Consider the following 22,453-nt stretch of genomic DNA (forward strand, 5'->3'; position numbering starts at 1 on the left):
ACAGATCGAAAGGGGAATCTGCCACCTTCCATATCAAATCGCCAACAGTGTAAGACTGGACGTAGCTTGTGTCCTTTCCAAAGCAAGACCACCAAAAACCAACATATCCAACAAGGAATTTAAAGCTCTACAGGAAATGAAGAATAATAAAGAATTAGTTATCACCAAAGCAGATAAGGGAAATGCCACTGTAGTACTTAACCAAAAGGACTACAAAAGTAAGCTTAATGCTCTTCTATTAGATCGGGCTACTTACCTCCCTATCGAATATAATCCCACCAACTTACAAATCAGAAAATTCACAGACTCCTTAAGAAAGTTACTTCTTGGCTGTAGAAGTTACCAACAGATTAAAGCCGTTTAACTCTATAACCCCCCCCCCCCGTATTTACGGACTCCCAAAAATACATAAAGAAAATGTGTCATTACGTCCCATAGTGTATGGCATTGATTCCCCCACATACAAATTAGCTGAATATTTGACAAAAGAGCTCACACACTATACTGGCAACACACCATCACACACAAAAAATTCAGCCCACTTCAAAGCCAGCATAGAAAACCTTACACTCCAACATACTGACATAATGGTCAGCTTTGATGTCTCCTCCTTATTCACAAATGTCCCACTCAAGGAAACTTTAGAGCTAATCCAAGCTAAATTTTCTCCCGATATCTCAGCCCTATTTGTTCACAATGAACTCGGGCTATTTCATTTGGCAGGGAAAATTCTACAAACAAATAGAGGGGACAGCCATGGGTTCACCACTCTCCCCCACCCTTGGCCAATTTCTTTATGGAGACCTTTGAAGAAAAAGCCTTAGCCTTTGCCCCACAAAAACCAACCAATTTATGGCTCCGCTACGTTGATGATGTGTTCGCTATTTGGCCACATGGCTTTGAAACACTCCTCTCCTTCCTTACACACTTAAACAACCAACTCAAGAATCAAGTTCACCCTGGAAAAACAGGAAAACAACAGCCTCCCTTTCCTAGACACACTAGTCACCCGCCAGCCTGATGGAACCTTGGTTTTCTCAGTTTATAGAAAACCCACCCATACAGGCAGATACATTCACCAACAATTCCCCTCCCCCTCAACAATATGGAGTGGTGAAAACACTATACAACAGGGCTAAACTAATCTGTTCTAACGACACGGAGTGGTGAAAACACTATACACTACACTGAACTTTCTCAGCCAATGGCTACCTCCCCCCCAAAAAAATCCAAAAAATATTAAAACCTACAAACCCCCCCCCTCCACAACAAAGATTACTCTAAATCCATCACCATTCCCTACATCCGAGGCACCTCAGAAAAAATTACCAAAATTTTAAAAAAACATGACCTCACCTCCTGTTACAGGCCTTACAGAAAATTGGCATCCCTTATCCGCTCTACCAAAGACCAGCCACTTCCCCTAGACCCCACCTGGTGTATACCAGGTCCCCTGCAGTTGTAAACTGTCTTACTTTGCAGAAATGCTGATATTCGCAGGACAGCGAATATCAGAATTTCTGAACACAAGACTACATCCGTTTTCACAAGTACAGCCATTCTGGTCTTGCAGACCATGCTCTGGATACATGCCACAGAATATGGTGGAAGAAAGCTATAGTAATACACCGTAGCAAATACAAATTCGAAAGACTATTTATGGAATCAGCTTCAGCCCTAAGAAACTCCCCAAACCTCAACAAATTTGGTTGTATGTGAATGCTCCAAATTTGGGAGGCATACATCAGCAGACCTTCAGCCCAACGGCCAATAACACCTACTTAGCCTGCTAGAGGGCACCATCAGGACTTCTAGGAGAATGATAGCTTCATATCTTCATTCTCAGTTACTGTGTTGTAGTGCCTGCGTGCACGTGCCTTTTTGTAAGTTCCTTTTGAAAATGGCAACGTGGCATTGCCGAAATATCGGAAATATTTATTAAAGTATAATTTAATTTATATTCGGATCTACGTTGTTCAATTTCCTAAGTGATTTAGAAAAGAAATATCAGTTTTACCAACTTAACAACATGATGACATGCAAATTTTCTTACAACTAAAGTTCACTATCATTAAATAATAATGTTTAAAAAAAAAAAAAGACTAAACAAAAGAAAAGAACAAAAAGAAAAAAAAATTAAAAGTGGGCATTTTCAGACCCTGCCATTGCTAGCCATGTTTGAAATATAATGGATGAGGTTGTTCATATTAAAAAAAAATAGATAAACAAAAATTCTGATAACTACAGAATTCTTCCTTGGACAAACCTGCATTATAGAGATTTTTAACATGTATCTAGAGTATATTAATTTTTCTAGAGATATTTATGCTAATGTATGCTATAATCTAAAAGTAGAAAAGATATTCCCTGTAAAAACAGCTGACTGGAATATTAAATCAGCCAATCTTATGTAGCAGCAGACAATATTCAGCTAAATATACTCACTTTACTGCCAGGAGAGGTTAATCCACCAGAAAGGGTATTTTTGCTCTTTTGCAAAGAATATGTCATGTGGTGAGACCAATGTTTCTCAAAGCAACTATATTCTGAGAAACAAAAATAAGTTACCAAACTAGAACAAACAGCAGGCAACTCTACTCAAACTTGGTTAAATAAGTTACTATGATAAAGAATGATAGACTGCTTCAATCTTGGATTTCAAAGCTTATCACATAAGTTATTAGGACAGCATCCAGCCAAAACAATGACAGAATAACATTATAAATGATGATAATAGAGGCCTTAACTATGTATCATCCTGGCTTATGTTTCATATACCATGGCTATATTTTGCATAAAGAGAAGATAGTTTCATTTCAGATACAATCTTTCTTGGGGATTATAAAACTGTATTTGAATACTCTGTATTAAATTCCATATGAATAATTTCATCAGTCTGATTTTTAAATTTTTGCCCATGGTTTCTAGTATTACCTGTAAGTTTAGTAAGTTCATTCTCATCACCACTAGAATCATCAAAGTGGAGAAGTAAACAGTAATTAGTATCATGAGACGCAACACCTAAAAAAAGTAACACAGAAGATATGTCAAAGTTAAAAAATAAAAGAAAGAAACTTTACATGTACTAATTTTCATTTAAAAAAAAAAAAAGACAGAAAGGAAATTAAAAAAAAAAAAAGAAAACCAAGTGAGAAACAAGTTAGTTATCATGTGGTAAAACTTACCATGCTTGAAGTTACATGCATATGAAGAAGAAGAAAAAAAAAAAAACTCATGCATTTTTAAAAGAAAAGAGTGCACTAAACATTGCAGTTATGATTCAAAATGGCTGGTACCAAATTACATTGACTTCCAAGACAGAGGGTAGACTATACAAACTTTTCAGTAACACAAATGCTCTCTTTCTCTCTTCTTCTTTTTTTTTTTTTTTTTTTTTTTTTTTTTTTTAAAGATTTTCATATTTTCCTTATGTGAGTGATCATTAGCATATTATGAATAATGAAAGCATAAGCGGTGCATTTCACACACAAATTAAAGTAAATATAAAATATTGTTAAAGTCAAGCTTTAAGAAATGAATTATTAATCAAATCACCTAAACACTTTTTGCATAAACATTTCAGATATTATTTAATCCTCACATTTCAGTTCTTACAATCTGATAGTTTTAAATTTTTTTTTCCACTTGATTTCAAATTAATTATGATAGATAAGATTTAAATTATATTCTTGTTTAAATTCTTTACCCAACCATGAGTAAACAAAGTTTGCACATGAAGTATCTTCAAGAAGACCAGACTAAATGTATAGAGAGGCTACTGACTTCACATCACTTGCCTTAGTATCTCATAATGCATAGCACACTTCCTTTCTGAAGCCACTACCCAGACCAGTTTCAACCTTTATTGAAGTCTCATCAGTGTATATACATGCTAATGATATATAGATGAACAGTTGTTTCTGGGGATACATTTGTTTATCTTATCTACCTGCATATGCCAAGTGTGATAACAGGGCTGTGCTGAGAAAATAGGACACTGGCTGATTAGAAGCAAACTGCCTTGCTAACATTATATTTGTGGTATTAGCATTTTATTAGTAGTATTACTGATACTAATGTTGTGGTGTTGCTTAAACTGCAGAGGGCAATTACATTCTGAACAATTACAACATTGTGAGTCAAATAGTTACTTCTAAATGGCAGCCAGCCTCCTACTTACTGCCATTTAGTGCTTATTTTTTATATAAAAGATGCCCTTTTTTTTTTTAAAAGACAAAACAGGTATGGAACAGTCAACAGATAACTAGTCATAGTTATCTGTTGACTGTGAATGATGCAACCTGCAGCAGTTGTAAAATCTCTTGTGGTGAAATATAGAAAAATATTTCACCTATATCGATTTTACATGGGCCATAGAATACTTATAATTAGAAGTGTATATAGCATGCTTTATAAATTTTGTAATATATTGCGAGAATAAGTGAATGTAGAACCACAAGCATTTGTAACTAAAAGGATCAGAGAGGATTATGCAAGTAAACTGAAGGTCAACAATAATCTCAAAGGTCACTGAATTATAGGAGTTTTCCCACCAAGACCTGGGGTAAGCTTGGGTGATGTCAGGGAGCTTTCGGAAAATCTGGGAAATTTGGAAGGTAAGCCAAGGGACATCCAATGATATAAAAAGTGAAGATTGGGCTCTCTTTTTTTGGTTCCTTTGGTAAACCTTTCGGGGAGGAGAAGAGCCTGCGTCTTGCAAGCAAGTCGTCCGGGAGATCATGGGGAGTTCACTGGAAGATATCCCCCCCCCCCCCCAGTGTCAGGAGAGGCCATATTTTAAGATATCCTTCTGAGATATTCTTCGACTAATGTACCGATCTACGTACATGCTAATTTGTCACAGCCGAAGCAGTTCCTAACATCGCTAGAAATACATTTTATTAATGGTGTAATGTGGTGAAAAGGTCAGAAAGTTGAACATTTGTCTGAATGTGCATAAAAAATAATGTAAACTTGAATACTGCTTGTGTTGCCTAATGCTTAGAACGTGTTATATATAATTTTGCCTTATATTAATAGGATTGAGAATAGGGATATGTGTATGCTAAAATCCATCCACGTTCTAATAAGTTGAGTGTCAAAAAAAATTCTTTGACTAGTGATCGGTACATTAAGTTAGTTGTCTTACTTAATACGTGGAGAATCAGGCACGAGATATGTCCCATTCCTTTTGTATATTAATTGTCTTATTTAAAATAAATATGTTAAGTTTCTGTTAATAGCTTGCCTGATTTTTGTTAGCCAATGCACTGTCTCACAAAAAACTAATTGGAACTAACTGCCACAACTGAGCAATTCGGAGTTGCTTGAGATTAAAAAAAAAATGATTTAAGGGTTATTATACGTGTTTAGCTAAATTATTCTCATGTATGTAAAAGGAAAAAAATCTTTTACACAATCCTTAATGGCACAGTCGTTAGCAAAAATAAATTTTTAAGGATTAGTACACTTGAATTATAGCAACCTAGATTGAAGATTTTGTCCCAGCCAGAGGTTATTCCTTATACTACAGTACTAGCACGTGTGAGAGTATACTTTACGACTTTGGTGGTGGTGGGGGAAGCTAAGTGCTTTAGTCTGCTTGTAATCCACTTAGCTTCCCCCCCCCTCAAACTCACTCATAATAGTATTATAAGTGAGTTTGAGATTAGAGCATATAAGCATTTTACACAAGCTCAAGCAGACATGAAAATAACAATGTAAGAGGGGGGAAATACATGAAGGATAAAAGTAACGTTATACACATATGTACAAAAACAACATAACTAAATAAATATAAAATAAAAAAACGTTGCCATTTCACTTTTCTCTCCCTCCTTCCCTTGTTTTCCATTTTGGTCTGACTGAGCTGAAATTCTCAGGGACTTTAAACAATGAATGAAAATATGATATGCTGAATTAGGTCAAGATCAGATGAAAGATATACAACTTGTGTTGACATCTCCGGAAGAAGAAAACCCCACAAATTATCCTTTATTTTCATCCACTTGGACTGAAATTCTCAAGAAACCTGAAGAAAAAAATATTCTAAATCTGCTCCAACTTAAAATAATCCAACCCACAGAGGTTTCTGCTGTGAAGAAAACTATCCCCCTTTACAGCTTTTTTTTTGTTCCCCACTTTATTCCATATATTTTTGGCATTGAAAGTTTGTTTGTGTGTGTCGATGATCACTCACAATATGAATAGCCCAACTTCAATGCCTCAAGAACAACTGAATACAAACAGTAAGTTTCTTGGTTTAGCAGTTCTGTGGATAGTTTTCTGTACCAGCACACCTGATGATGTAAGTCTTACAACTTATGAAACTTGTCAGGTTTTTTGCATCATAATACAGTCTCAATACCGAAAACTACCCACAGTTGGTTTGTCTGTTTATTATTTATTTGGCTAGCCTGATTGGCTGAGTGGTTAGCGTATCTGCTCTCCAGCCAAAAGACTGCAGGTTCGAATCCCAACTTAGGCATGGAAATTTGCGATTGTCTGTGAAAATGCTAGTGCTGGCAGTGGACATTAGATGGCGTTGATGTAGATGATGCGGTTGGTAGATGATGGGTTGATGAGGCTGAGTGATGGAGGTGTATAGTAGGTGCCCTCCCTCGATGAGTCTTGGACTCCCTGGAGGTGTCAAATAATAATAATTATTATTATTATTATCTGAGACCTCCAGAGAGTCAAGGATTCATCGAGGGAGGCTGTAAATTACCCAACCCAGCTATCATACCTTCCCTTAAATTCATCTGCACTAGATGCACTCACCACCCCTAAGGACAAATTATTCCATTCACTCACTGCTCTCTGGGAGAAAAACCTAGCTCTTACCCCATTCTTGACTGAGAACAACCTTAACTTCCATGGATGCCCTTGTGTTCTCTCCCTGCCTTCCATATAACGAAAAATTTCATCATTTGAAATGCTATAACACCCATTTAAAAGTTTATAGAAGTTCATAATAATGATAATAATAATTTACTAGGCCTTTGCAAGAATAGCAAAGATAACAGCAAAGGTTGTATAGTAAGATACAACCTTTAATAAATTTAGTTTAATCCTTTATCCAAGTGTGAGCAAACAAAGTTTGTGCCTGAAAATATCTTCAGGACTGAGGTAAGGTAGTACAATACCAGGCAACTCGTAGCAAAGGTGGACCAAGCTAACATCACTCCTATAATGCAAAACACATCTCCTTGCAGATATGTATAATGTTATGCATTAAGGAAAGGGGCACTACCCAGACTAGTTTCGACCTTTATTGAGGTCTCTTCAGTGGGAGCCAGGCCCAGAAGTGGAGATACCAGGCAGAAGCAATAGCAAAGTCATCATTACCTATAGGAGTTGCCAAAAGGTGTGCAACCTTTTTATTAAATTACTCTGGATTTAGAGAAAGATGATGAAAGTTTATTTTTCACTTGGTTAGACTATAATAAATTTAGTTTAATCCTTTATCCAAGTGTGAGCAAACAAAGTTTGTGCCTGAAAATATCTTCAGGACTGGAGTAAGGTAGTACAACACCGGGTAATTCGTAGCAAAGGTGGACCAAGCTAACATCACTCCTATCTCAGTATCTCCCATAATGCAAAACACATCTCCTTGTGGATATGTATAATGTTATGCATTAAGGGAGGGGCCATAAAGAATTAAACTAAATTTATTATAGTCTAACCAAGTGAAAAATAAACTTTCATCATCTTTCTTGAAATCCAGAGTAATTTAATAAAAAGATGACACACCTTTTGGCAACTCCTATACGTAATGATGATCTCACTATTGCTTCTGCCTGGTATCTCCACTTCTGGGCCTGGCTCCCACTGAAGAGACCTCAATAAAGGTCGAAACTAGTCTGGGTAGTGGCCCTTGCCTTAATGCATAGCATTACACATGTCCGCAAGGAGATGTGTTTTGCATTATGGGAGATACTGAGATAGGAGTGATGTTAGCTTGGTCCACCTTTGCTACGAGTTGCCTGGTGTTGTACTACCTTACCCCAGTCCTGAAGTTATTTTCAGGCGCAAGCTTTGTTTGTTCACACTTGGATAAAGGATTAAACTAAATTTATTATAGTCTAACCAAGTGAAAAATAAACTTTCACCATGATACAACCTGTGTGCAAATTGCCATGACTAACTGCATGAGTAGATGTAATTTAGTTGTAAGATCAGGGGCAGCTCGTGCATGGGCACTGCAGAACTGCAGCACGTCCCAATTTTTCTCGATATATAAATATATTTATACTGGTGCCCAACTCCCTCGAGTTCTGGGCTGGTAAGCAGGTTCTCCTTCAATTCTGATGACTCGAAACATGAGACAACAATGCGTTTCTCTCATGAAGGCAAACACATTGTTGGATGTTTCAAAACAATGAAGAGACAAAAAACGTGACATAAAAATGTTTAAAATTTCGGCCTATCTTTATATATATATATAGAATAGATTTATTTATATTTGCTTGTAATATTTAATTTTATCATCAACAATCCTATAAAATTCTCTTATTTTGTATAAAAAATAATGAAAATCCATCTTGTAGCACTTAGGAGAGTGAAGAACGCTAGCAGCACTGTGTTTACCACAGTATCATATTTCTGTGAGCACAAGCATATGCACGTCTTAGTGAGATGCAAGCACTGTCCATCACGCAGTTCCACTGTTGTTTATATGCAGTTTGCGCCAGTAGTAGAGTATTCGAAATGCTTATCGTGTTTACTCCGTCTCTTTAAATATTTGGATATTACAATTAAAGACATAATATTCGTTATAGTTTTTATTTTAGAACATTATTGGGTTATGATAATGGATTTTATTTTTAAGTAATTTTGAATTATACAAAACTGTATAATTTTATCGATAATAAAAATATTTTTTCATGTTTAATTTTTTTTTAAATTTTTACCATAATTTTGATGTTTTATCTAAACACATATACAATGTACTTACAGTGTGTATGTATATTTTGAAAGTTGCAGCATCCCCATGATTTCAAGCCACGAGCCACCACTGTGTACGATTTGCCTGAAATATGTCCCTTTTCCTGAAATTCTCAGACTATGTTAATTCAATTAGACTGGCACAGTCGATAATCAAACAAATTTGTCTAGTTGAGAAGAATGAGAATTTTGACAAACTGCTAATCGCAAATTGGACACAACAGAAACCTTAAGGTCTGCTTTGCATGCAGGAGAAACTAGTGACAGTGTTAAGAAGGGTCAAATGTAAGGTAGAGTTAGTTTAAGAAAAGCGATAAAGAGTGACATTAAGAGCAAATATTAACTTAACAAAGGTAGATTATAGGATCTAATTAAGAGTGATTATTAAAAACACGTTAACACAAGAATGTTTGCCCAATATTTCAGTCTGAAACTAACAGACTATCCTCAGTGGCTTGATAGGAACAGTTTTTACAAGGTTTTTTCTACATTGAAAAGTAGAATGAGCAAAGTGATGTTATACTGCTAAGGATTAAAGAGAGGTAAATTTCATCAGAGTGATGAATAAATTATAGGTATTAATTCACAACTTCATATAACAATCTTAATTTATAAATTCAATTAAAGATAACATTAGACTAATGTGAGAATTAAAGGTCTCAATTTAAAAAATAAAAAAAAAATAGGGTGTTATCTGGATTAAACTTTCCCATATTTTTGACAAGGATATACAATCATTTCGATTCAAGTTAGGGCACTGAAATAAGGCCTTAGGATTCTCTTTGAATAGGCGTTCGAATTTATAGTGACATCTGTGTAGAAGGCGAGCACTGGACCAGAGAATGTTGTGGCTTGTCTCTATCCCATGCTGCGCCAATCCAGACTTATCGGATTTGTTATGAAGAATGTATGATTGATGTTCTTATATTCTTTTTTCTATAGAGCATCTGGTTTGTCCAAAGTACGACAGATTGCAGTTACAAGGAACTTGATATACACCAGATATACAGGCAGAGACATAGTTGAGCATTTATCTTTAGATGAGGGAGAAAATAGGTGGATATTTTGTTAATAGAGTTAATGGCTGTTAAATCATATTTCTTCAGAATTCTTGAAACTGGTTCTGAAATCCCAGAAATATATGGAATTGGAACTCGACGTATATTGATTCTTTGTTGTTCTGGATTGGATTGTAGGAATCAAAGAGATGTTGTGTAGTTTTATCAGAGAAGCCATTTAATTTCATGTGATGTTTGTTAGTTGAAAGTTCTTTCTGTAATTCATGGTGAGTTGAGTAATTAGTTCTAGCTCGTCAAATTAAACATTTTATGATTCCTGTTTTTTTGATAAGGATGATGGGCAGATTGTTTGAGAATGTAACATCCAGTAAAAGTGGGTTTTCTGTAAATTGTTGTCAGAATACCTAAAGGTGAGTGGATGAGGAGGATGTCTAAAAAGGATAACTTGTTGTCTTTTTCAATCCCCATGGTAAACTTAATACGAGGATGTAAGGAATTGATTCTGGCTAAAAAGGAAGGTAAGGAATCTCTGTTGTGAGGCCATACTGCAAAGATGTCTAACCCAAATTCTATATATCTAACCCAAAAAGGATGGTTGAAGGAATATAGATGCAAACAGGATGTCTTCTAGATGTTCCAAATAAAGGTTGGCTAAAGCAGGTCAAAGTGGACTTCCCATGGCCGTTCCTTCCACTTGGTTGTAGAATTTGTTTTGAAACAAGAAATATCCAGAGTGCATCATGAAATCGAATAATTTTACGATATACTGTGGAAAGATGTCAGCAAGTAATTGTAAAGTCTCTTTGAGAGGTACATTAGTATATAGATATTCTACATTGAAGCTCACCGTAAGATCAGTAGGTTGTAATGAGATATTTTTTAATTTATTTAAGAAATCCGAAGAATTTTTCAAAACAGAGCGTGATATGCCTATATGTGATTTCAATAATTTCGCTAAATATCTGGCTATGTGATAAGTAGGTGAATCAATACAGTCAACTATAGGACGGAGACAAATGTCTGTCTTGTGAATTTTTGTAGACCATTAAATCTAGGAAGTCTTGCAAAATGTGTTTTTAACCTTTCTATCCTGTCTGCAGCTAAACTTATCACCTCATCTAGAAGGGAATTTAATTTCTTCAGTTGCCTGTTAGTGGGTTTGTGATCAAGTTCTTGGTATGTTGAGCGATCTCAAAGTAAAAGAGAAATTTTTCTTCTGTAGACCGAAGAATCCATAATTACTGTCGCTTTTCCTTTGTCTGCTTTAGCAATAACAAGGTGACTGTTGCTTCTTAAGGAATGTAGCACTTTCTTTTCAGAAGAAGATATATTGGAAGGAGGAAGCTTGGTTTTAGGTAACATAGAAGCAACTTCTAGGCAGAGAGAATTAGCCTTTTCACTGGAGAGATGACTAAGGTTCCGTTTGATATTAACCAGGAAATCTAAATAAGGAATCTTTTTAAGGACTATAGCAAAATCATTTCCTTTTGAGAGGATAAGTGTTTCACTACTCATTAAAGAGCGACCAGACGTTGATAACCCAATTATCCAGAACATGGAAAAGCTTGATTTGTCTAGAAACAAGGACATAAAATTTGTGGTTTAGATGTCGACTCTGTTTTATATATGAACAGTGTATAGAGCATATAGTCGCATTAAGAACTATGTCAGAAAGTTTTGGGTCTAAGTTTGCGGAGATAAAGGTATGGAGATTAGTAACTTGACGAATGTTAATAGCAAGATCATGTTTAGCTGTAGATTTTTTGAGCTCCAGGAGATTTGATGGTTTCTTTTATCTTAGGGAAGTTAGGAATAATCTGATTATCAAGGCATTTTTTCAGAAAAATTGTCCTAGCTCGTAGTTTACCTTGTATTACAGATAGTTTACCTATTTCACCAGTTTTTTGGTAAAGTTTTCCCCGTGTAGGAACAGAATTCTATTCTTGAAAGACACTTGTGACATTGAATTAAGAATTATAAGCACGTTAACACAAGAGTATTTTAATGTTTGCCAAATATTTCAGTCTGAAACTAACAGACTATCCTCAGTGGTTTGATAGGAACAGTTTTTACAATGTGGAATACAAACAACTGATCATTCAAAAGTAGAACGAGCCACGTGATGTTACATTGCTAAGCATTAAAGAGAGGTAAATTTCATCAGAGTGATGAATAACAATCTTTATAAATTAAGATTGTTTTTGAAATCAATTTCATATAACAATCTTAATTTATAAATTCTATTAAAGATTGGTGCAGCACAGGATAGAGACAAGCCACAACATTCTCTGGTCCCAGACTCGCCTTCTACACAGATGTCGCTATAAATTCGAATGTATATTCAAAGAGAGTCCTGAGGCCTTACTTCAAGGCCCTAACTTGAATTGAAATGATTTGTATATCCTTGTCAAAAATATGGGAAAGTTTAATCTGGATAACACACAAATTTTTTTTTAATTGAGACCTTTAATTCTTACATTAGTCTAATGTTATCTTTAAAGAATTATAAATTAAGATTGTTATGTGAAATTGTGAATTAATACCTATAATCTATTCATCACTCTGATGAAATTTACCTCTCTTTAATGCTCAGCAACGTAACATCACGCAGCTCATTCTACTTTTGAATGATGAATTGTTTGCATTCCACCTTGTAAAAATTGTTCCTATCAAGCCACTGAGGATAGTCTGTTAGTTTCAGACTGAAATATTTGGCAAACATTAAAATATTCTTGTGTTAACATTTTTATAATTCTTAAGAGTAATTATAATAGAATAATTGACCCAACACTCACATTCCAAGACAGTAATAATTGCGCAATCAATGATAAAATAACAAAGATAATAAAGTAAAACAAAGAGAGAATATACCAAATAGCATAGTCTGACTAGGATTGGAAATCGAAATAAGTAATAAACGTAATGAATAATGACATTAAAATTATAACATTGCAACAAAAAGTGAATCTCTCATAAACTAATCCCATTAAAAAGGTCATATCACAGACAGAACATACAAACCATATCAGAATCTTCTTCTTCTTTCACTATGCCTTATCCCATGTTAAACGGGGTCAGCGCACCGATCTTTAACCTTCCTCTTCCAAATTCTCCAGTCCAGGGTGTCCTTCGGACTCCATCCTTTCTCCCTAAGATCCTCTGTCACCTTATCCCACCACCTGAGCTTGGGCCTGCCTCTTTTCCTCCTTCCCTCCAACTCTATATACTCCACTCGTTTACCAACATACTCCTCACCCTTCCTCTTTACATGTCCAAACCACCTCAGCCTACTTTCTTGTATCTTCTTGCCAAATGGTCCCACCTTAACTGTCCCTCTGATAAAACCATAATCCTTCTTTCATAAAACCCTCTGAAAAAACCATACCAGAATCTATTGACTAAAAACTCACTTGCACATCCACTTTGCTAATATTCATGGCATTAACACAAACATAAACGGTGTTCACCATCACTTGCAGTCTTCCAGACCAAACATCTTATTCCTGACAGAAACCCAGATCACAGCTACATCTACTATCATCCACCTCCAGTATCCAAACTACACACTTCACAATTCTTTTCACCACAAGAGTGGCACCTGTGCCTTTGTGGAATCTGATACAGCCCGCCAATGAGAATGGCTAATTTAGAATCTCCTGCTCTCTACCTTCTCAGGCTCAATGTTTTCTGTCCCATTTCGTAACATTCATTTATTGCATTTACTGATCTCCAAACACTTATAACCACTCAGTTCTCTTAACATTCCTTTCAATGAAACTCTACCACCTGCAATCCAGCTATCCCAATAGTGAAGTCATCTTCTTGGACAACTTCAACGTCCACAATTCCAACTGGCTCACCTACTCCAATACCACCAACCAAGCAGGACGAGAAGCAGAAATTAGTAATGAACTAAAACAAATCGCACATTTACCCACTTGAATTCCTGATAACCCTCTTCATTCTACAAACACTCTGGATCTCTTTTTGACCAGTTCTCCTTTCAGATACACCGTACAGGTCACCTCTCCTCTCCTCTCCTCTCGGCAACTCAGCACAATCTTGTACAAGTCTCCTCTCTCACAGAATGCCTCCTCTTCCAACCACTCCTGACCTCATATCCTCTTGCAGTACGAAGGAGCCCACTGGGATGATCTCTGGAATATTTACTCCACCTTTTGTTGGTCTGACTATGGCTTTCATTCACCTGATCCTAACAGCTATTGCGAATGAGTCACAGAAATTATTCTCATTGGTGTGAAAGACTTCATCCCCATTCAACCTACAAGCCCTGGTTCAACCAAAAAGCAGTCTAAGAAAAAAATTCAGCTAACCACATGTGGCTTGCATCTAGAACTCCAGCTTCATACTGTGACTATACCAAAGCCCACAGCATATGCAAATCAGTCATCAGCAAATCCAAATCACATTTCATATAGTTTTTTTCAGATTTCAATTCATAAAGGCCAACAGCAGAAAACTTGCCTCCTGTCAAAATGAAAGCCATGCCTTCTGGTACCTTGCTAAGGCCACTGAATGCAACTTTTGCTGTCCTGCACTTACCTCTCTCATCCTGATGGCACCACTGTTACTTCACCCAAAAATAAAGTTGACCTCCTGACATCTCACTTACCCTCGAACACCTGCATAGATGACCAAGGGAAATCACCTCCAACCACACCAGGATCCAAGCAATGTATGCCTCCTATATTGTTTTCAAACACTGATCTATTAATGCCCATCTTGTCACTGTCTGTATAATTTACTATGCATATCTGGTATTTATCCCAATGCAATCTCATATCCATCCTATTCCAAAAAAGGGCAATAAAGTCTATTGTCCAACTACCAACTAACTACCACCTTTGTCCTCTCCAAACTAATGGAGAAAGTCATCAAAAACCAACTCCTCCACTACTTGGAGGTCAACCAATTAATCAGCCACCATCACTACAGATTCCCCATTCAAGATTCAGCTGACCTTGTAGCTTGCATCACCCACCACTGGACACATACGATGAAAGGTTGGAGAAACTTGTGCTGTCACCCTCAACGTCTCCAAAGCTTTTGGCCATGTGCAGCATCGATGCCTTCTCTGTGGACATTTTTCTTCCATTGCAGTACATCAAGAAAAAGCATAAAACTTGAATCTTCAGATATTGTGGTCAGCTTCAATACGTATCTCTCTCTCTCCCTTCACAAATATTCCTTGTAATAAGACATTCAAATTTTCATTCCTAAAATTTCTATCTCTCACATGCTAAAATTTAAAATTGCATCTGGATAAACCTTTACAAACAAGTTAAGAGTTGTGATGGGCTCTGTTTCCAAATCTGGCTAATTTATATTTAGAATGTATATTTTTAGCTATGCTACATAGATGTTTTCATTATTTCGAGTGACACTGAACCAGAGCTTCTGTCCTTTTCTGCATAAAATTAATAATTTGCATCCTACAATCAAATTTACTTTGGAGGAAGAATCAAGAACAATATCTTGTTTAGACATATTCAACAAAGGCGAATCTGATTACTTGCTTTCAGCTTCTGTCTATTGTAAATCACCTTTTACAGGTTGCTATGTTTTTCTATCTCATCTCGGTACCATCCATTTTAAAAATAAGGAATTATAAAATCTTTGGTTAAATAAGAACAAAATCTACTTCTCCAAAATCTCCTTTCAACATGAATTGAAACTAAAAAAAAAAAAAAAACTACTAAATGATTATAACCAAAAGAATTATACATGAAATCATTGATAGTTTCAACATCCTCCAGATGAAGAAGTCTATAAATCTACTATTGTTACATAAAAAGCATTTTTAAACATGCATGTAGCAAAGATTTTGAAGAAATTCTGATTTACCACTATCATCTTCAAACCCTTTGACCAAATCCTCAATCGCTTACCTTCTCCAAAAATAACTATCACCGTTATTGCTACTTGGTGTTGACAAGTTCTACGTTCTTATAACTTGTCTCATTTATCTCAAAGAAGAAGATTACTTTTAAAAAAAATTTCAGAACTGAGGAACCAGCTTATCAAACCTCATAAAACTGGCCTGGCTCAACATAAAATTGAAACAAGCCATGGGTTCGAATAGTATAATACTAAACTACTTCCTGCATAGTTGAAATTATAAATTTTAACATTTATTCAAAGAAAATGCTGGAGCCTTACTACATAGGAATAACTTAAATCGTGATTGCTTTTCTACTTCAAAAGTTTAGGAAATTGTTATTCTTAATTTATATACATTTTTTTAATATACAGTCATCCCTCGGGGTTCCATTCCATCCGGCAGGACATAAGTTGATACATTAAATCAACAGAGTTATAGGGGTTACGGACTTAACCATAATAAGTATACTGTCATTTTAATTTTTAAAACCTATAAAACCATACTGTGCATTACTGCCACTATAAATCAGGAGAATAATCACCCAAATCTTCCTCCACAAGCACATCTTTATTACCGTCCCTGTTGGAAGGACCAGGCCGTGGTTCTTCTGGTGTAACCGTTGTTTTTTTTGATGAAAATGTTCAATGTGCTTTGCTTATTCCTCTCCTCCTTTCCATCATAAATTTGTTTATAGCAAGCAATGCATCATGTACTTTCCTTTTTACTAATAAGTAGCATTCAGCATTGGGGGTCCATGTCTTCAGCAATTTTGAGAATAGAGAACATTTCTGCAAAATCTCACTGTGAATTGTTTATCTACTTCTTCTTGTTTCTCCCCCCCACACCTCTTCTGCAACGTGTTGTTCCTCCAGTTTGACCGATTCTTCGTTGGTCAACTTTTCAGGGGCAATTTCTATCGAGTTGAATTACATCATTATCATTCATTTCAAGATTCAGATTGTTTGCTAGACCACTATTTCTTCTCTCAATTTATAAAGGTCTTCATTTTTTTTTAATAAAACTTCCAAAATCATGCACAAACCTTTTTAATGTCTTTTTCCATACGCCACTTGTACATTGAGAGGTCACTTTGTCCCAAGCCACAGCAATATTTTTAACAGCATGATAAATATTGAATGTTTTCCAGAATTGCATGAGAGTCTGATCACTTCCTTCAGTGGCAGGAATGGCTTGTGAAAAAGTTCTCCATAAATAATAAGCCTTAAACACTGCAAGAACTCCTGATCCTTTGGTTAGATCGATGAAGTAATGTTTGGAGGAAGAAACATGACCTTGATCTTGAGATAAAGATCATCGATGGAAGGTGAATGACCTTGAATATTATCTAGAATTAATAAAATTTTAAATTCTACATTTTCTTTCGCACAATAGCTTTCCATTTCAATCATAACAGTTGATTGAAGCAACTTTTGAGTCATCCATGACTTCTTATTGCTCCGATAATGAACTGAAAGAGTATGCTTTTGAATGTTTGTGAGGGCTCGTGGATTCTCGCTGTGCCATATCACAAATGGTTTTGGTTTATATCCAGCCACATTATGTCCTAATGTGGTATGGTCTTTAAGAGCTTTGAAATCAGGCACTAGTTTTAGCTTTTGGTGGATGAATGTCTGCTCGAGCATTTTTTTTCTAAAACAAGGCAGTCTCATCCATATTAAATATTTGCTGTGGCAAATAATATTTCTCCATAATAATTTTATCCAATTTCTCCACAAACTTCTTGGTAGCCTTCTCATCAGCACTTGCAGATTCACCATACATTTTCACATTATGCAGCCCAAAAAGTTGCTTGAATCTCATGAATCAACCAGCATTGAATTCATAGTTGTAATCGGGCTCTGCTTCCTCCTTCAACATGCTGAATAGAATAGACTTAGTGCCTTAGCAATTAAGGTTATTGCTAAGGGATATGCGCTTTTGATTAAGATCCTCTACCCATGATGCAAGTAGCTTTTCCATATCACCGATAGGACCTTGCCGTTGCTTCATCACTATCATCGTTTAATGGAAGCAGATCCTTTCACAGCCTCTACAATTTTATCCTTATTTTTCAAAATGGTCATCACTGTAGAGAGACCATCTGAAATCATGTGCAATCACATGGGCTTACCAGCTCCATGTTGCTTTATAACTTGCAACTTTATTTCAAGATCAATTGCTTGCCTCTCTTTCTGTGATTTTTCATGAGGTTCTTTGATTGGGTGTGTAGGGACAATGTTTCACAAAATATCATGAAATATTTAGCAATAAATACACAAATAGCCTATTTCTCAAACCCAAAATCAACAGAGGAACTGTTGAAGACACGTGCCAGTGCCGAGGGAGGTTGCTGCTGAATGTGCTGTTGCCAATGATGCATTGTTGCTAAATAGAAACCTTTTTACTTTATGCTTGAGTTTGTTCGAACGTATAGTTGAAAATGTTAATTATTCCCTTATGGGATCACAGACATATCATTGAGTATATTCGAGTTACATCCATTTGGACGTAACTCGAATGGACGTAAGTCGAGGGATGACTGTATATATATATATATACCATATTTCTTTGATTCTAAGATGTCACTGATTATTTTTAGTTTATTAACAAAGAAATAAAAAATATTACAAGAAACATCATAAAAGACTTATTGATTCTTCTACATTCTTCCTCAAATGATCATTATATGATGCTTCCTTTGAAATTCTGTGTGGCTGTTCTGAAATCTTTCTTCTATTCCAAGGGATTTGGCAATTTCTATTGCCTTCAACTGTATTACTTGCTATATGACAGGTAATCCTTTGCATGGCTCACTAACAAAATGTAATACAGCATACAGCTTCATGTAATTGTGGATATCTTATTTTCTTTGACCCTATAAAACAGTTGGTTCGAATTTTGTAATTCTATAATTGTGGTCAATTCTCCAACAATGAATATTTACTTCCCTAATGTCAAATTTATGGCCCACAGGTTCTTTTATTCTGTGTTTTTCTTATATAGCAACTATGTTTTTTTTTATCAATGTGGCATCACAGCATAATATTTTTAAAGACATTTTAAATGGCAATTAGGGATCAAAATTTGAGCCCCCTCCCCCACACACACACTGAACTGAAGTGACAACTGGATGAACAGATATGAACAAGTGTATACGTGCAATAATTATAACTACATGACTGCTCCTCACTGACAACTGGTAAACCATCTATTTAAGATACATTCTGATTTCATAGATGCTAAAATGTGAGCAAATATGTGTCTTAGAATTGAAGAAATGCAGTATATATCCCAATAATGTTTTTAAATCCAAGCTACATAATTGCATGTCTATAAGGATTCCATTATAATGCATGATTTTCACTGTGTTTTTGTATTCAAGATTTTTATGATTGTTCTCCAACCCACACTGAAGATATTTTAAGAGATGCAAAACAAAATATTTGTTAATATGATTATAAAATTACTATTTCACTATGGCACACATGCATTTAAATAAACTATGACTATTCAAAGTTGAAGAACTGTTGTAACAAGTTTATGAAAATCAGTAATAAGAAGCCAGAAAAATAGGTGGCAATATGGAAAACATGGGCTGCATTCTCAAGAAGAACCTACAAAATAAGTAAAATACTTCGACTGTTTAAGTTATATTTTTAGTGAAGATGGCAAATTAAATTTAGAAATAGAAAACAGAATTAACAAAGCTGGTATGGTGAAGAACCAGCTGAAGAAGCTGTCAGGATATGAGAACAATTAGCCAAAACATTATGTAACACTATAGAAATAAAACTACTGATAAATGACTAGAAACCATGTACATGGGAGTTCTGAGAAAAGATATCCCAAATTACATCAATGGCAGAATCATGTCAAAAGTTATATAGGAACTTGGTTTTGTTAGAATAGAAGAATTTGTGAAGAGTGAATCTAAGATGGTGTAGTTATTTAAACAGAATAAGAGAAAGAGGTTAGCAAAACGTGTTTAAGTCAGATGGCAGGATAAAGACTCAAAGAACCCTAGATTAATGCAGTTAGTAATATCTTAAAAGAAGATGTGTCCATATATGGAGACTTATGAAACAGATTAATGGAAGAAAACTGTTGATGGAAACTTTAATGGAACTTGTGGCATGCTGAGAGGATGAAATACAAAAACACAGTAAAAGATTTCTAAAATTTAAGTAACAAATATTTTGAAAATTAAATTTTTGTACATATAGCTCATTTAAATTATCATTCAATTTGACAAGGGATGGTGTATTCTTATTTTCAGTATGAAACATTTGTTGCTTAAATGTCAACATATTTTTAATGAAATTATTACTGTGTATGTGTTTCATCCTCTGCTGTGAATAATAAGCCAATAACAATGCAAACCTAATCTTGTAGTGATGTAATCACCGAAATATATCTTTTGAACCAATTAGCCACAGAAGTCTATGCCTGCAATAATCTTGTAGTATTTTCATAGTATCCTGTATGCTCTACAAGGATACATATCAGGAATTTGATGATGTTTATCACATGAACATATTTGTATATTAGACAAAAATAAATTACTTAAATTCTTGCATTATAATAAGGATGGCTTAATATTACCAATGTCTGAAATTCCTAAATATTTAAATAAAGTGGGAAGGAGTCAACTTCTGAAATTATCTGGTATGACTATATTGCTATAAATGAATTAAAAGCTATTAACATTAATTGACAAATAAAACTCTGATATCCAATCACTTCACACCTATGGAAGACAACAAAAATAACAATGAAAATAAGTCAATATCACTCACTTCACATCCTAGTTTAGAACAGCACTGTTCTACATAAAAGCAGTTCCAGGATATACCATATCAGATGGGAAAACTATATCTGCAGTATCACATACCTTAATCTAAATCATTAATTGTCCACAGTTTATAGATTACATCTGAAATTTAACAAATATCATCGCTCGTTGCTTTTCAATAAACTACACACCAACTTCATCTTAGGAAGACATTAGTAAAACAGCTACTACCCACTTGTGAAATTACAATTAAAAATATACTCATAAAAATATTCAATAAAAACTACAACCAAGCTAGTCTTGGTATTAGTGCTCTTTCCTTGTTGGCCAAGGAAAGAGCATTAATATGCATCATTGAAGAAATACTTTGGCAGATTGGGGTGGGGGAAGAGAGAGAGACACTAAACTGGCAGCCTATTACCATTTTTATGCAGGTTAACATGACTTAAATGTTCATGGTAAATCTAAAATCATTACACTCATATCCTGTGGATTTATCTTTTTAAAATAAACTGAAAATGATAATATTGAAAAAAATAAATAAATAAATCTGCAACTATTTTGTGTTGCTGACCAAGTTATAGGTGCCTGTCTCATCAATTTACAAAAGATGAAATTATCCCAACTGCTATGATACAGAAACATAACATTCATATACTGTAGCATACTCTGAATATACATTTGCAATTAACAATGTAGAAGTCTTACTACAGAAAACATTGAGCATTAGTTGTTTGTTCAATTCCACCTAGTGACATACCTTGTGAACGTTGCAGTGTGTCCACATTTTCATCTAGTGACATTCCAGCAATATCAATCATCTCTTCATCACTACTACTTGATCTGATTACAGTTTGAGTTGTCACAGTTTGGTCTTTGGTCTGACTATGGGTTCCCCTCAGCGATTCTGAGGGACCATTCACTGATTGGTAGCTCAGCATATCAGCTCGACCATGTTTTTTCCACCTGACTAGCAGTTGGTCATGTTCCATGATATTCTAAATACTGATTGAGCATCTATAAAAAAATATACTAAATTTTATATATAAATATACTAGACCCTTCATAAGAATTATCACATCAATTACATCATGAAGACCATTAGATGATATTTGTATCTGTCATTCATCACAATTTTTTCTATATTCATGAGAATATAATTTAATTATTTATACAGACTTTGCTTTTAGTTATACTTGCCAAGAAATTATATTCCTGTTTAATCCTTTATTCAAGTATACTTCTTCAGGAAAATGTTTACCAAAATTTTGCCCATGAAATGAAAGCAAACTTACAAACATATGTTTGAAACATTAATGGAATGGAATGTTAAAAGTAATAAATAATATTGTGATGCTTACATATCAAATATGTGCTTTATTGTTGATGTGAAAATAGATAGATGAACCGGAAGTGGATAGGAACCTGCAGGATTAAATGGTATATCAGCTCAAGTATTACAAGAAGGTGCTGGGGGAGGTGGGGATGGCAGCACCTTTGAGACCAATGAGTTAGTCTCAAGGAAGTGAAAATAGGCAACAATAGTTCCATTGCATAATGGAGGCTCCAAAACTGACATAGCAAATTATTGACCAATCAGCATCTCAGGAGTGATTCAGGATATTGGAGAAGTTCGTTAAAGGAAAAATCCAGGAATGCTTTAGATAGTAAATGGAATACTATATGGGAGACAATGTGGATTTGTCAGTAACTTACTTTTATAATACAGTGACAGTGGAGTTGGATTAAAGTAATGGCTACACTACGATGCTGTTGGATGTTGCAAAGGCTTTT

At 35.1% G+C, this 22,453-nt stretch overlaps 1 protein-coding gene across 3 annotated transcripts in view; it reads right to left on the reverse strand.

Moving 5' to 3' along the window:
* Window positions 1–22,453, reverse strand: part of LOC150105778 (H(+)/Cl(-) exchange transporter 4-like) — a 425,804-nt gene that overhangs the window by 309,389 nt on the left and 93,962 nt on the right. For 2 of the 3 annotated variants that reach the window (XM_090394346.1, XM_090394345.1), the window contains exons 2-3: window positions 21,420–21,676; window positions 2,935–3,021 (exon numbers count right to left, since the gene is read on the reverse strand). In XM_090394346.1, the coding sequence (XP_090250472.1) occupies window positions 2,935–3,021; window positions 21,420–21,651 (319 nt within the window). In that variant the 5' untranslated portion in view covers window positions 21,652–21,676. The remainder of the gene's footprint in view (window positions 1–2,934; window positions 3,022–21,419; window positions 21,677–22,453) is intronic. The other variant, XM_090394347.1, reaches the window with a different exon arrangement.

This window comes from Typopeltis vanoorti, chromosome 6, assembly GCF_054136105.1.
Source record: "Typopeltis vanoorti isolate ZY-2024b chromosome 6, IOZ_Tvanoo_1.0, whole genome shotgun sequence".
NCBI lineage: Eukaryota > Metazoa > Arthropoda > Arachnida > Uropygi > Thelyphonidae > Typopeltis > Typopeltis vanoorti.